The 15,405-nt window shown below is 40.6% G+C and overlaps 3 protein-coding genes across 3 annotated transcripts; all 3 read right to left on the bottom strand.

Annotated features, from left to right (window-relative positions):
- Positions 1 to 764: 764 nt before the first annotated feature.
- On the bottom strand, positions 765 to 2,011 carry LOC116257600 (serine acetyltransferase 1, chloroplastic-like). Its single transcript, XM_031634520.2, has one exon. It carries the CDS (start codon positions 1,888 to 1,890, stop codon positions 937 to 939), a length of 954 nt encoding a protein of 317 aa, XP_031490380.1. The 5' UTR covers positions 1,891 to 2,011; the 3' UTR covers positions 765 to 936.
- A 2,223-nt stretch (positions 2,012 to 4,234) lies between these two features.
- LOC116257825 (serine acetyltransferase 1, chloroplastic-like) lies at positions 4,235 to 5,362 on the bottom strand. The gene has a single exon (XM_031634820.2). It carries the CDS (start codon positions 5,242 to 5,244, stop codon positions 4,297 to 4,299), a length of 948 nt encoding a protein of 315 aa, XP_031490680.1. The 5' UTR covers positions 5,245 to 5,362; the 3' UTR covers positions 4,235 to 4,296.
- A 3,741-nt stretch (positions 5,363 to 9,103) lies between these two features.
- On the bottom strand, positions 9,104 to 10,344 carry LOC116257040 (serine acetyltransferase 1, chloroplastic-like). Its single transcript, XM_031633639.2, has one exon. It carries the CDS (start codon positions 10,216 to 10,218, stop codon positions 9,265 to 9,267), a length of 954 nt encoding a protein of 317 aa, XP_031489499.1. The 5' UTR covers positions 10,219 to 10,344; the 3' UTR covers positions 9,104 to 9,264.
- Between the last annotated feature and the right edge of the window lie 5,061 nt (positions 10,345 to 15,405).

Raw genomic sequence — 15,405 nt, forward strand, 5'->3', positions numbered from 1 at the left:
TCGTGTTCCTATAGTTAGCTTTCACATATGAGATGCTTTAGGCTCATTTTCCAACTCCCTTTCCTTGCCGATGATTATATATCTTTTATATTCTTTGAGTATCAGATTACTGAGCCTGTTTCAGTTTGACGTGCTAATTTTGTAACAGGAGGGGCATAACCAACATTAAAATCAGGATAAGCGAGGGAGAGTGGGATGAAACCAATATTGACGTAGGTATAGAACTAATTCCAGTATTGTATACAATATTGCTCTCTAATCACATGAAATTTTTTTTATCATGTGGGTCCATTTATATAAAATTGTAACTGATTTTAACGAAGAAATGGTCTTTCCACCCATGCTCACTACGTAGAAACATAATGTTCAAGAATCAAACTAAAAAGTTATCTTTATTAAGCTCCTAGCCGGACCACCTAAACTGGCACTTAAGAAAATTACCACACTCTGACAATTCATTTGTAGACAAGTCCATCATCCGTAAAATCAAGAACTAAAAAATCTCAAGCTTTAGTAATTATAGGGCAACTCAATTTCTAGACAGGGTTCCATGAAATTTCCATGCCTGGTGGCTCCAAGTAACTGCCAAAGAATTGGTTATTTAGAAAAGGTCAAATAAATTCAAACCTCGTTAATCTTAGAAATTGAATTGACGACTTCAATGGAGGGCAGCTTCAACCTTTCATAATATTCGAGATGGTAAGCGAAATAAACCGTATGCCAAAAAATTGCACCATTCTTCGAGAAATAACGATAACGGAAACTAAAAAAACTGCTGAAACAATGAGATCTTCAGCTTTCCGGTTACTACTCTGTCCTGAGTACACGGTTTCACCAAATCCATCCTTATTTCTCCATGTGAACCTTACAAAGCATATGTACACTGCCTGCTTTTCAGACAAAAAGTCTTACAAAAAAAAACAGAGAAAATTTTTATTAGATGACATAGCCTGACCACTCGTAGGTATGGTCCATTGTGAGGCCCGGGATCTTGGTTAGCTTGATGGGGTTGTCCCTCCCACCTAGCAACCTCGCCGGGTTCCCTACCGCAGTTGTCTTCTCCGGCACCTCCTTCAGGACGATCGAACCAGCTCCGATCTTTGCGCCGGCACCAATCTTGATATTGCCCAAGACGTGTGTCCCAGCACCCACCAGCACACCATCACCAATTTTCGGGTGCCGATCGCCGGTGGCCTTGCCGGTACCTCCGAGCGTCACGTTGTGCAAGATGGACACGTTGTCGCCGATGACAGCAGTCTCGCCGATCACGGTTCCAGTAGCATGGTCCAGCAGCACTCCCTTCCCAATCCTCGCACCTGGGTGTATGTCCACAGCAAAGACCTCAGACACCCTGTTCTGGATGACCAAGGCCAAGGGCACCCGGCCCATGAGCCACAGCCGGTGAGCCACCCGCTGCGCCTGAATTGCTAGGAACCCCTTGAAGTTGAGCATGACCTGCACGTAGCTGACACATGCTGGGTCCCTTTCCTTGATTGCTCTCATGTCTTCCTGGACCGCGGCGCGAATGCTGCGGTCTTCGAGGAACGCCGCCAGGAAGACCTCGGCCAGGTTCTGGCCGGGCAAGTAAGGTGTGGCGAGCCTGTAGCCTAGGTGAGTGGCTAGAGCGCTCTCCAGGGAGTCGTAGGCAAGGATTGAGGATATGTAGTAACTGCCCAAGACGGGCTCTTTCTCTACATCCTTCCACGCCTCCTCCCTCATCTTCAACCAGAGGTCATCCCTGTGCTCCTCATTGTTGGCACGCCGGTAAGCCGTCGATAGCTCGACGAACTTGTAAATGGTGGATGGATCGGCAAAGAGGGGTCGGTCCAAGTTGAATGGCAGCGGCGTTGCCGCCATTCCGGACGTCAATTGCTCTATGCAAGCGGCCATCTCAGTGGGGAGCTTTCTACAGGGATTAGTGATGGAGAGATTTCGGAGGGAGAAGAGGTACCTAGGCTTAGCAGAAGGATCCTTGTGGAGGCTGGAGCCCTCTGTGGAACTTCGGCGACGGCTGTGGAGTTTATATAGGGAAACAGGGAGGGAGAAGATGCTGAAGGGATAAGTCAGCTATTAAGAGGCTGGGACCCAACAGCTGCAAATTATTGAGAATTCATGGACCTGAGCGGTTTCTGCTTCTCCTTTTTTTTTTCTTCTGCTTTTCCTTCTCTCATAGAAATCGGTGGGCGTTTCCACTCTTTTAGTTGTTTACCAAATTGGAGTGCGTTACAAAAGAGTTGAACTTACATATAAATTACCTTATGCAAACTTCTCCAAATTTATCCTTCTTAATATGAATAACTCTTTGTTTTACTACTATATTATGCAAACTTCTCCAAATTTATCCTTCTTAATATGAATAACACTTTATTTTACTACTATATTACTTACCTTATGCAAACTTCTCCAAATTTATCCTTCTTAATATGAATAACTCTTTATTTTACTACTATATTACAATTGGAAAAACTTTGAACTGGTAATTTGATTGTTGATGCATGGAATCTGATTGGGGCTGACCGACTCTTCTTCAACTGAAGGCCAAAGTCTCCATCTAATTGTTTGTTTTTCTGTGCTACATATGGCTTACTTTGGGTGTTGCATGACCGTGACCTCTCCTTCTGCTCAAAACCTCGATCGCAACCTACTATCTTTCAGCTGGTTAAACTCTTAAAGAGCGTTTTAGTAACACACCATATCTCACTATAAAGCTATATTCAGGGATGCGAAGGGAGGTGTGGAGCATGTGTGGGCTGTTGCCTACACAGAACCCAAATATTCTTTCAAATTTTGTATTAATATTTTTAAGTAACCTTTTTCACTTACAGTTGCTGCTCCTGAAAATTTTAAATTTTATATCTAGTGCCCCTTAACCAGTTATGCCCCAGGATATATATTCCCTTGTAATTACAGAGTTCAGAATTAATATTAATACTTCATAATAAAAAGCAATAGAAAATTGTCAAGCAATGACAGATATATATATGTAAACGCATTATCAAACACGAAAACTCTTGTGCACTAGTTAAAATCATATCGTCTCATCGATATGATCAGACGGCTTAAACATGAATTTAATTTTCAAAAGATCAACTCAAACAGCTTTATGAGTTGGAAAGTTCCTTTTCCGGTTAACATTCTTTCTACCTATAAATCAAGTTTAATCCAACAGTTCCGGAAAAAACTCAACTAGTGCTCTTGCTTGGTGATCATGTGTGCACAGTCTAAAAAATGTGTACCCTTAATAAGGATAACAGGGACAGAAATTTGGAGAATTAAGTGGAAAGAAAAAAAATCGTAGGAACTAATGCTGTAATTAATCAAATATTAAGTAGCATCAACTGTAACTTTAAATGCCCATCAATCCTATGTAACAATCACATGTCATACTTACTAGGTTCTAAAATATGCGCCTCTGGAAGTAAACATGAGAAAAGGAGTACTACCACTGATAATTCTCAATTTTAATTTTTTACTGGGGAAACTTCAGAACATCTGAAAGGCAAGATGATTAACTTGAATAAGTAATAAATGTGGACGGCAAATTCTTTCTGTTTCTATTTGGTAAGCAGGAGAACTAAAAGTGGGAGAGTCTCATATAGAGTGTGTTAGATAGTTGCCAAATAGCTAAAATGTAAAATACTATAAAAACGACTCTTATATGTTTGGGACTTGTTTTAACATGTTTGAGTTTTAAACAGCGAAGTTTTCCTCAGTATAGTACGTGAGCTTGAAGAAAATAGAAAAAAATAATAAATTAAAAAAAAGCAGAAAAAAATAAAATAAGTGAGAAACTAATGACAAAATCACAATATAAGTAGATTTGCAACAAATAAAAAACATAAAATGAAAAAAATGGTTTGGCATTAAAAAACGGAAAAAATGAAAAAATGCGTTAAAACACGTTTAAAATGTATTTTTTTGTTAAAGAAAAGTTTTTTTTTTTTAGTTTTGAACGGCCATTTAATTTATCATGTTCGTGTTTTTTTTTTTTTTTGAAAAAAGGCGTTTTCTATGATTATGGTTTTAACTAAATTGAAGATGACATCCCATAACCTGCAGTCTGTTTTCATTCATTTGAATTGTAGGCTGTCTATATGTGATCCTTTCATCCAATTTGCTGCAAAGCTTCTTCCCCATTGGCACCGGAGAGAGAGAGAGAAAGAGTTAAATTGAAAATCCTTTATAGCATTTTTCAGCGAGCTGCTGAAGACAACTTATATATATTACAGCCAGTACTGTTATGTGTGCGCAAAAGCTTAATTAGAACAAGGCCAAAAGCAGAACAGATGATTACATTTATATGACGTAGTCGGACCACTGGGTCAAGAAGGAGGTCCGGTCCATGGTGAAGCCCGGCATGCTGGTTAGCTTGATGGGCTTGTCTCTCCCACATAGCAACCTCGCCGGGTTCCCAACTGCAGTGCTACTCTCCGGCACTTCCTTCAGCACGATTGAGCCAGCCCCAATCTTAGCACCAGCCCCGATCTTGATGTTCCCTAGTACATGGGTACCAGCACCCACCAGCACCCCATTCCCAAGTTTCGGGTGCCGGTCCCCATTCGCCTTGCCGGTACCCCCTAGCGTCACGTTATGCAAGATCGACACGTCGTCGCCGATGACCGCAGTCTCCCCAATCACAGTGCCGGTAGCATGGTCCAGCAGCACTCCCTTCCCGACCTGGGCGCCGGGGTGTATGTCAACAGCAAAGACCTCGGACACCCTGTTCTGGATGACCAGCGCCAAGGGCACCCGGCCCATGGTCCAGAGCCGGTGAGCCACCCGGTGGGACTGAATTGCTAGGAACCCTTTGAAGTTGAGCATGACTTGCACGTAGCTAGCACATGCCGGGTCCCTTTCCTTAATTGCTTTCAGGTCAGCCCGAACCTTGGCCCCGATTGCACGGTCTTCCAGGAGCACGGTCATGAAGACTGCAGCAAGGCTGGAACCAGGCAGGGAGGTTGTGGCGAGCCTATAGCCCAAGTGGGTGGCCAGTGCGCTCTCAAGTGAGTCATGGGCAAGTATGGCGGCTATGTAGTAACTGGCCAAGACAGGCTCTTGCTCCACATCCTTCCTGGCCTCCTCCCTCATCTTCACCCACAGTTCATCCCTCTCCTCATTGTTGGCATGGCTAAAAGACCTTGAGTACCCCACGAAATCGTAAATGGTGGGATCAGCATACATGGGCATTGGGTCCACGTTTAACCCTGCCATTACAGACCTTGAGCTGTCTATGCAGGTTGCCATTTTTTCTGGGAAACTTTTGGGGTGCAGTTGCAGAACAGATGATGAGTATTACAAATGGGAAAGAAGAGCAAGAAGGAGAAATTAATTGGTCTTGTGGTAGAGCCGTAGAGGGCTGGAGGCTGGAGCTCTCTGTGGAGATCTCGAGGTGGCTGTGGGGTTTATATGGAGGAATTGGAAAGGAAAGAATGGGAGGGAAAAAGTTACTAGCTTTTAGGGCAGATGGGACCCTTCATGTTAGAATTATTCATTCATTGTTCATGGCCATCGAGACTTCGGTTTCCTGAAAACAATTGTGGGCGGTTCCCAACCTCTTGCACTTGTTTGCTGGTTGGAATTTGTGCCCAAAAGTTTTCCAACTTGTTTGCTGCTTCCAGTCCCTATTCCCAAAACAAAGAAAAAAAAAATCTTTTGTCAATGGAGGTATAGGCAGGCAGACTCTTCACAGGTTAAGCCAGAAATGAGCCTTACAGAATTGAAAAATGTGTTGAGCCTTTTTTTTTTTTTTTCTCTACTTGAATTCAAGCCCAAGCCAATTAAATGAACCTCTTCTTCACAGTAGGAGATAACCATTTAGCACTAGTAATTCGCTGTTTCCTTTATAAGTCTGTTAACTTTTGATTGACCTTACAACAAAAGAAGGGTTTCAAATTGGAATACCTTTCTTTTGCCCAAGCGCTTTGTTTGATTGAATAGAACTTGTCATAGATGAGCTATCTTATTTTAGTCAGTGAAAATGATTCCTTTTCTTTATTTTTTTATCATTAAAAGTTGGGGGAAAAATTTCCCAGCAGGGTGGAATCAGAATGGGTAGATTTTATGTCATAAAAGTTATATTGTGGGACAAGCAATCATATTGTGATCTCATTGTCAATCACAGTAATAACTTTTCTTCTCCTCAAGAACCTAACTTAAAAAAAAAAAATAAATTTTAAGTCAACCAAAAACAAAAAATGTGTCTTTTTAAAAAAGAAGCTAAAAATGCAAAAAAAAATCCCTTTTTTTCATTTTCACTTTTTTTAACATTTTTTACAATTTCTATTACCACATTTCTTGACATTTGATTTTTTGAGATCTCTTTTTCAATTATTTTAAAATTTACGAAGATTTTCTTCAGAAAAACAACCCTACTATATCATGCATGTGAAATTCATAACCGTTTAAATCCTGAAAACGATATTTATGACTATAGTTGTAGATCTGAACTGGTGTGGTGGTGAGATAAGATGAGCATCCAGATAGAGAACATGCAGTACGTCTTGAATTAAGAAGGAAAAAAACAAAAATCAGCAGTCCTGAAAATTACCGATAAGTTACTTGGTCTTTTAATAATTCTAGGACAACAAGTGCAGGTAGAGTGTCAGCTTCAAGATAAGATCACGCTGGCGATATGAACACCTCATGGCTGACGAAGCTCGTGTTGGCAGTACAGGCAAAAGATTCAGATTTATCACAAAGAGCTTTTCTGATCACCACAAGCATTGTTGTGTTAGATTATAAGTTCTTTATTGGGACCTTCCCAAGTAGTATTATTATAGATTATAAGTTCTTTGTTTATCGGGGATCATCCCACATTATACCTACCCTATGAGCCATTTGTGTACGCATCCATACCTTAACAAGTTGCCTAATCTTTAGACAATTGCTAGTCTTTGAATTGACGATAGACGTTATCGTCAACAAATGAGTTCACACAACTGTTCTTGAAAGAAGAAGGAAACAGGTTTGGTAGATTTTCTATCTAAAGCGACATCTACTAACCCTGGTCAAACCGACGAAAAAGTGAAAATGAACGGAGACCAAGCTTATCTGTGATCGGAACTTTCCGATTTCTCCCGTGTTCTCACGGCAGACACTGCCGGATGCAATACATCAAGAAGTGGTTACGATCGGACCAAGCTCAAAACGGCCGGAGGATTTCATTCCTTTATTTGCATGTGTATATGCACCTTATCTTAAACTGTTACATGTGAAATAATCAAATTGCATGTATTATACATGAAAAATGATAAGCATTAACTGCTTCGCTTTGTATGTGAAATATCTAGTTTGGTGTATGTATAGGTCGACTTTACCGAGCCAAGCCGTCCATGGCTCATTCGCAAGACCGACGAACCGAGAGCGAGCTGAGCTGAGCTGATCTTGAGATAAGGACTCAACGAGGATCTGTTCGTCGTTTACCTGACCTAGTTGACAAAAATCAAGTTCCAATTTGGGGGGTGAATTTGAAAAGAGACAGAGAGATGAGGAAAAGAACTCTTGTTGTCTCTTGCATGTGGGCTTGTCTCCTACCGCTGGTGGCTGGGGATTCAGCCTGTGAGGGCAGCACTTTCTTTCCTTTTTGTTTGGCTGCTGGTTATTAACTATTGTTTTCCTTTCTCTTCTTCCTTGGATTCCTACTCTCTTCTCCACCTGCTGTGGACACCTACGCTTTATGTACGAAAGAGATGGAGTTAGCCCCATGTTTTGAGCCCACAGTTTGCTCTAGGAGCCCATTGTTTCTGTTTTGCCTGAGGTCATCCATGCATATCGCCTGCTCTTGATCAACGAGAAATAATAGACGCCAAAAGGAGATACAACCACTTGCAATGATAAAATCGGCTTCAACACTTGCATGGCAGCAGGGATGGTGGTTTATAGTCTTATCTTTTTAACTCGATTGATTGTCATCTATATCATATACACTGTTTAAATCACACCTATTAAAAATCAAACAACTAAACCCGACCAACTATGCTATGCCTCTCGAGCTAAACCCGACCAACTATGCTATGCCTCTCGAGCTCATGACAAGGATGAGAACGTTGGGGACTCAAGTAAAATTCAAGATTATTACTGAATCTGGCTTAAATTGGATCTTATTGATCAAATTCTGATTATTCCACCCTCACTTCAACTTTAAAACAGAATTCTGACTCCGACTGACATAAGATCCTGAAAATTTGCTTGTAGCAAGGACAAATCTATGTCGGACCCTTGGACTCGAACTTGGGTTTCGTCTCACAAGCACATTCGATGTGGATCCAAATCTAACTGGTGTACATATACACTTTTCTTTTGATTACCAAGCAATGGATTTACACAAGAAACACAAGCTTCAATATCTAAGCTCAAGCTTCTAATGATAAACTAACATACATTTATGTATGACTGCGCCCGGGTCAAGGTTATTCTCTCATTATAGGGGCAATCAAACACGTAAATGTTTGGGCCTGAACGGATGAGTTGGCTGTTGGAAGCCTGTGATGACCAAAGTGCCCCTTTGTTTTCAAAAGGAGACACCTCCTTTTATAGGGGCAAAACTGGGTTAAAGCTCCCCTGAAACCAGGTTTTTGGAAAAGTAAGTTCATGGAAATTGAAATCACAAATAACGAATAAAATATCCTTATCCTATCATCCACCTAGTGAGATTTTTTTTTTTTTCTTTCATATCAAGTAACTTTTTGATAACTTAGTAAGTAAACCTTTTAGATGGCAAAGATCTTTAAGTGCTTGTTGTGCAACAAATGCATCTACCTTGAAGAAAAAGCGCATTCCATGAGTTTATAATATGAATTAAAACAAGATTACGTGGGAAAGACAACAGAAGGTATGCTTTCATTTTTATTTTTTGGGTTTTCAGGATCAAAGAAGTCTTGATCAAAATAACTATTCACTTCCCTAATTCAGTCTCTCTTGTAGTACAAGTTGTAATGGATAAAAAAGTTAAATATCTGTTGATAGAGGCAACTCAATTTCAACAGTACTTGGACTAAGTTTCATGAAATTGGCTGGAGCTTTACTTAATCTAGCATCATCACACCAAATATATATAGATATATATATATATAAAGAAAGAGAGAGAGAGAGAGAGAGAGAGCACTACCCAAAAAAAGGTTATATTCTTCATTTACGTACCTTTCAGCGAGCCGCTGAAAGTAAAGTCTAATTTACAACACCGGCCTCTTGAAGGGGGAACAAAAATTACAAGTGTCTCGGAAAGAAAAAGAGAAAAACACGACGCATAACGCAAGCAAGTTTTTATTAGATGACATAGTCTGACCACTCGTAGGTATGGTCCATCGTAAGGCTCGGAATATTGGTTAGCTTGATCGGGTTTTCCCTCCCACCAAGCAGCCTGGCCGGGTTACCTACCGCGGTCGTCTTCTCCGGCACCTCCTTGAGCACGACCGAACCCGCCCCGATCTTCGCCCCGGCACCAATCTTGACGTTACCTAGAACATGCGTTCCGGCACCCACTAGCACACCGTCGCCAATTTTCGGGTGCCGGTCACCGGTGGCCTTGCCGGTACCTCCGAGCGTCACGTTATGCAAGATCGACACGTTGTCGCCGATGACAGCAGTCTCGCCGATCACGGTTCCAGTAGCATGGTCCAGCAGCACCCCGTTCCCGATCCTAGCGCCGGGGTGTATGTCCACGGCAAAGACCTCGGACACCCTGTTCTGGATGACCAAGGCCAAGGGCACCCGGCCCCTCAGCCACAGCCTGTGAGCCACCCGCTGCGCCTGAATTGCTAGGAACCCCTTGAAGTTGAGCATGATTTGAACGTAGCTGACACAGGCTGGGTCCCGTTCCTTGATTGCTCTCAGGTCTTCTCTGACTGCGGCCCGGATGGCGCGGTCTTCCTGGAGCACGGCCAGGAAGACCTCGGCCAGGTTCGAACCAGGCAGAGAAGGCGTGGCGAGCCTGTAGCCCAGATGGGTAGCCAGTGCGCTCTCGAGTGAATCATGTGCAAGGATAGCTGATATATAGTAACTGCCCAAGACGGGCTCTTGCTCCACATCCTTCCTGGCCTCCTCCCTCATCTTCGCCCACAGTTCATCCCTGAGCTCCTCACTGTTGACACGCCGGAAAGCCGTCGATAGCTCGACGAACTTGTAAATGGTAGACGGATCAGCAAAGAGGGTTTGGTCCAAGTTGAACGACAGCGGCTTCGCGGCCATTCCGGACCTCAGCTGCTCGATGCATGCCGCCATCTTTGTGAGGAGCTTTTACAGGGATTGCTGTAAGGAAGGTCTGGTTGTGGAAGCTAAAGGAAGGAGCAAGGCCGGACAGAAGGTTCCCTGTGGAGTTAGGAGCCCTCTGTGGAACTGTGGAGACAGCGGTGGAGTTTATATAGGAGAAGGAGGAGGTGGAGACTGTGAGGAGATAAGTTTGCTTTAAAGGCACTGGGACCCTGCGTCTTCAAGTTATTAAATAACTCATGGACCTGAGTCATTCTTGCTCGGGGGAGAGATTGATGCCTATTTTTTCTTCTCTATTTTATAATGAATTGTGGGCGGCTCCAAATGTCTTGTTACTTTTTCCTGTTTTCGGGAAATTAAAAAGTTCGTTGGCAGGATTCTAATTGGAAAAATTCTTGGTGCTTAAATGTATACGTAACTTTGTTCAAAGAGTTTCCTCTTGCAAGTTTCAAATAATCAAACGCGCAGCAGATAAGCCACTTTGACAAGACAATGATTTAACAAATGCAAGTATACCACTAAAAGACGCATGAATTATTTTATGGTACAGTTGGTGGTGCAGGTTGATAAGGAAATCTGAGCTGCTTTATTTGAATAAACTTGTGGATTTGTGACTAATTATGCTTGGTCAGAAACCTTCGTGCCTCTCTTTCTTGACATTACAGACCTTTGTTCTGAAGTAACCAATCTCAGCATCTGCCCTTTTCATGGTTGAGGTTGAGGAGTTGCTGTTCATTATTCGGCAAGTGAAAGTCCTCGGTAGCAGATTGACAAGTTAAAGAGAATGATCACGACCAATTAAAACCAGTTGGTATTGTATACACACACACACACACACATGTAGACCTCTACTCTTTCTTCCTCTACCCAAATCAAAAGTTTTGAGTCAATCAAGTTTTCATCAAAAGTTTTGAGTCAATCAAGTTTTCATCAAAAGTTTTGAGTCAATCAAGTTTTCAGATGCAGTTAAGAAGTCCAATTCAGGTCCCAATGTAGGAAACCCAGCCATAGGCAGGACATATGTATGTCTTTGTGCTCTCTTGATGACTACCCTTTTTTTAATTCAGGAATAACCCACCCCCAGAAACCTATGACAAAATTGACTCTTATCTAGAATATCATTCAAGCATAACTTCAAGGATTGTATGCAGATCTAATATTGCAATGCTCATATGCATCAAACACAAGTAGGAAATATAAGATCTGATGATGTTTGTGGCTAGAGATGTAAATGGGTCAGATATGCAATAGCTAAATGCATGCTTGTGGCTGGAGTTAAATGGATCAGACTTAGGACTGCAGAACACATAGACACTCAGATCCTTGTCAATCTGAAACAAACCTTATTGAGACAATTTTAGATACAGTTTATATCTTCTATCAAGTGCAAGTTTCGTATGTAGCCAGCTGCAAACGTACTGAAAACCTTATATTTGATACTATACAAAATCAGACTTGGTGCTAATGCCCTGCTGTCATACTAGCTATTTGGCAAGTTAATTAGCTTGAAATGGGCAGTAGATAGATATGACTTTACCAACTCAAGATAAGCAATAAAAAAAATTAATGAACTATAGTCAAGCCTAGCTGTAAACCGCAATACACTAAGGACTATAGTCAAAACTAGCTCTAAACTTGAATATACTAGACAATAGATGATGACTAGAGCTTGGCTATGATGCTTTGTAGAAATTGATCACTTCTGGACTCCCAATTATTTTGAGCCAAGAATTCACACACAACATAACCAGAGAAAAGCAGATGAAATATTAAGGTTTCTGTTCATGAATAGACCACAAGGCTTCATATCAGGCCTGAAGCCCAAGTGATTGAACTCAATGTCGAAAAAGAATAATAAAAGGTTATTTATCAATGTGACAATGTACATATTTCTAAATAAACATGTCCATGTAGTTATCTTTCGTAGATATGTTACCCATCAAAGAGATAAAAGGAAAAACAGAAGTCTGATCTTGTCGCTCAGTACATTGAAGAAACAGAGAAGTCTAGGGACACACACACAGTTAAGATATATACAGCTAATTAATTATGGAGGAAATAATTGTATATACAGATAATTAATTGCTGAAAATAAACCCTATAAGTCAAGGGACACACAGAGTTAAGATATGGTTCTGAATTTTTCTTTTTCCTTTTTAGGCACTATAGCTTCAAGTCCATATGAAAATTCAGTTTTGGCGACCTTTAGAAGGGTCGATTAATCTGGACAAAGAGCATGACATAAGGGTGGGTCGTTTCCCAAACTATAATAGAGGTTTTACATATATTTGGCATACCCTTAGTCGCCATCTGATTGCAAAACAAGTTTTTATGCAGAAATGAAAATTTTATTTCATTACTTTTTCAAGAAAAGTTTTATACTTTCCCTAAAATTCTGTGTTTGCAGAAGAAGGAAATCTTTTTCAAGTCTTTTCCTTGACTTTTCTTGTGTTTGTTTGCATAGAAAACTAGAAAAGTGGATGCTCTCTCTCTCTCTCTCTCTCTCTCGCAAAAGGAGATATGTGGTGCGTGTAACAGGCATTTCTATCACCGCAACTGTAAAAGCCATAACTGCAGGAAAACCTCGGCCATGTTCTGGCCGGGCAAGTAAGGTGTGGCGAGCCTGTAGCCCAAGTGAGTGGCTAGAGCGCCCTTGAGTGAGTCGAACGCGAGGATTGAAGATATGTAAGTAGCTGCCCGAGGGGGGCTCTTTCTCCATATCCTTCCAGGCCTCCTCCCTCATCTTCAACCAGAGGTCATCCCTGTGGTCCTCATTGTTGGCACGGCGGTAAGCCGTCGATAGCTCGACGAACTTGTAAATGGTGGAAGGGATCGGCAACAGATGTCTGTCCAAATTGAATGGCAGCGGCTTTGCCTCCATTTCGGAAAGATATGCCTAGCTTACACTTAATTTCCAGCAAAGAGACGGCTTCTTGATCTGTCTTGAGCTTTTGTTCTTTTGTCATGCCCACAAGATAAAACCCGGTATAAAGAGCAGGGAGAAGGCACAGTTTCATTGTGTGTGTTATATATGAACCACAGTTGTGACGACCAATTGTGTGCATGGAGAAGCCATGACAAGATGGAAAGTGAACTAGAAGCAACCATGGCCGCTCAAAAAGCAACATGAAGCCGGGAATTAAGTAGCAGCTGCTTGTTTTCTAGAAAATTTGACATACGTATCTATTAAACGGAATCCAAACATCTGCGGAATCTGAAAAATCGAGTTCCGATTTAGAAAATCAAAATTCAAATATCAACCAAGTATCAGACTTTTCTGTATGTAGTCAATGTATTGAATCTTTCTACAAATAATAATGGGTTGGTGATCACATTTTGAAGACAAAATCTGAGTCCAGATCCCTGACATCCAATATTCACCCATGAATTCTTTTCGTCTACCACTTTCGATCGCCACTAATATATGAACGACTTTTATAAACAAATCATCCTTTAATCCATATCCGCCTCTATACTCTATGGATTGAATATCCACTAAAAATAAATGTGCTCCAATTTGCAGTCTGCCTATCATGAAATCTAATTAGACATATAAAAAGCATGATATGGTAAGTAAAAGTGGATGTTGTATAAGTGTCTCTAAGTGGAGAAAAACGGCGTGACGTAAATTTGCTGAGAGAAAAACGAAGCAGGAAATTTCTACTGATCTTTAGTGTCACTGAAAGTCTTTCTTGCAAAAATAATGCCCCATTGAAAACCTTTCAGTGCGGCACGAAATGTGCCATTATATGCTCATAAACTTAGAAAAATGCCCAAGACTTCGGAACTTCGAATTGCATCTCAAGAAGTTATACGATAAGACAAATCTTTTGACTTCTGGTATTAGATCATCTGTTCATTTGAATCTGGAGCTTGTTTGTTGATCTTGCTGCTGTACAATTAGTAATTGACTGTTTAGCTTGTATGGACTGCAGGTCACCTGCTTTCTTTATCAATGTCTGGTAGAAGTCTCCTAACACTTAAACCCACGAATATACGGTGGTTAGCTTCTTCTCCAGGTATCCAATAGAAGGGGAACCCTTTCATTAAGAAAAAGCTTGGAATATGTGTGTCATGCATGAGCTCATGAATAAACTCTAGTTTTTCTTTTTTCCTTTTTAATGTTAACTTTTGTAAAACCACCTGAGTGTAAAACCCCCAATGTCATACCTTTGTGTCTCCAAGATTTTGGTCTTCCAATTCAGGTGTCATACGTACTTGTTTGCAACCCAAATGAATAATATTAACTCAGCTAACTAATGTTATTAGCATCGAATCTGTGATAAACCAATTTGATTCAAGGGCGTCATAATTGTCATTTATAACTATTTTTAAATGTTTTTAAGAATATTTTTTGCTTTGAATTAATTTTTATGTATTTAAAAAACAAATATTTTTGAATCCCCTTTTCAGAATAGCTGTGGATTCCGCGGCCGGTTGGCCTAATGGATAGGTTCACTAATTCGATCCCGAAACAGATTCTGTTAACATTAACGCACCTAAGATTTTGTCTTCGTAGGTACTTACTTAATACATTGTTACTAGGAAAGTTACTGCAACGTCACCTTGTCTTTTCAAAATTTGCTTTTCCAGCCTTTCTCTTATTTCATTTGGACATTTCCACTTCACATCTTTTCTCTCAGACTCATACTCTATTCTATGTAATCTTTTTTTTTTTCTACAATATTTGCCTACTTGCACTCTTTATATCACTTTTCACATCTTTTCAACTACTCATAAATGTGAAGAATCGCACCAGGAATATGCTCCACTGCAAATGAATCGCCTATATTTCGACTTTGTTGTTTACCTAGAACCTGAAACCTTTCTCTCTCTCTCACCAAATGATGAGTAGCGCAACAAGTTGGGTTGATCCTGAGACCGTGAGATGAAGTGTGAGGTTATGGATCTCCCTCTCTCTCTCTCTCTCTCTCTCTCTCTCTCTCTCTCTATATATATATATATATATATATATATATATATATATATATATATATATATATATATATATATATATATATATATATATATATATATATGCGATTATTCATGCTGACATCTTTCAAAATCACAATCTTAATTGGTTTGACTAGTTTCAATAGGGTAAATTGAGCTTGACTTAGGACCTTAAATCGAAGTACTTGTTTAGGTTTAGGTTCAAAGAATAATAATATGAACATGAATTTAGCCACACACACA

This window comes from Nymphaea colorata, chromosome 7, assembly GCF_008831285.2.
Source record: "Nymphaea colorata isolate Beijing-Zhang1983 chromosome 7, ASM883128v2, whole genome shotgun sequence".
In the NCBI taxonomy this organism is placed as follows: Eukaryota; Viridiplantae; Streptophyta; class Magnoliopsida; order Nymphaeales; family Nymphaeaceae; genus Nymphaea; species Nymphaea colorata.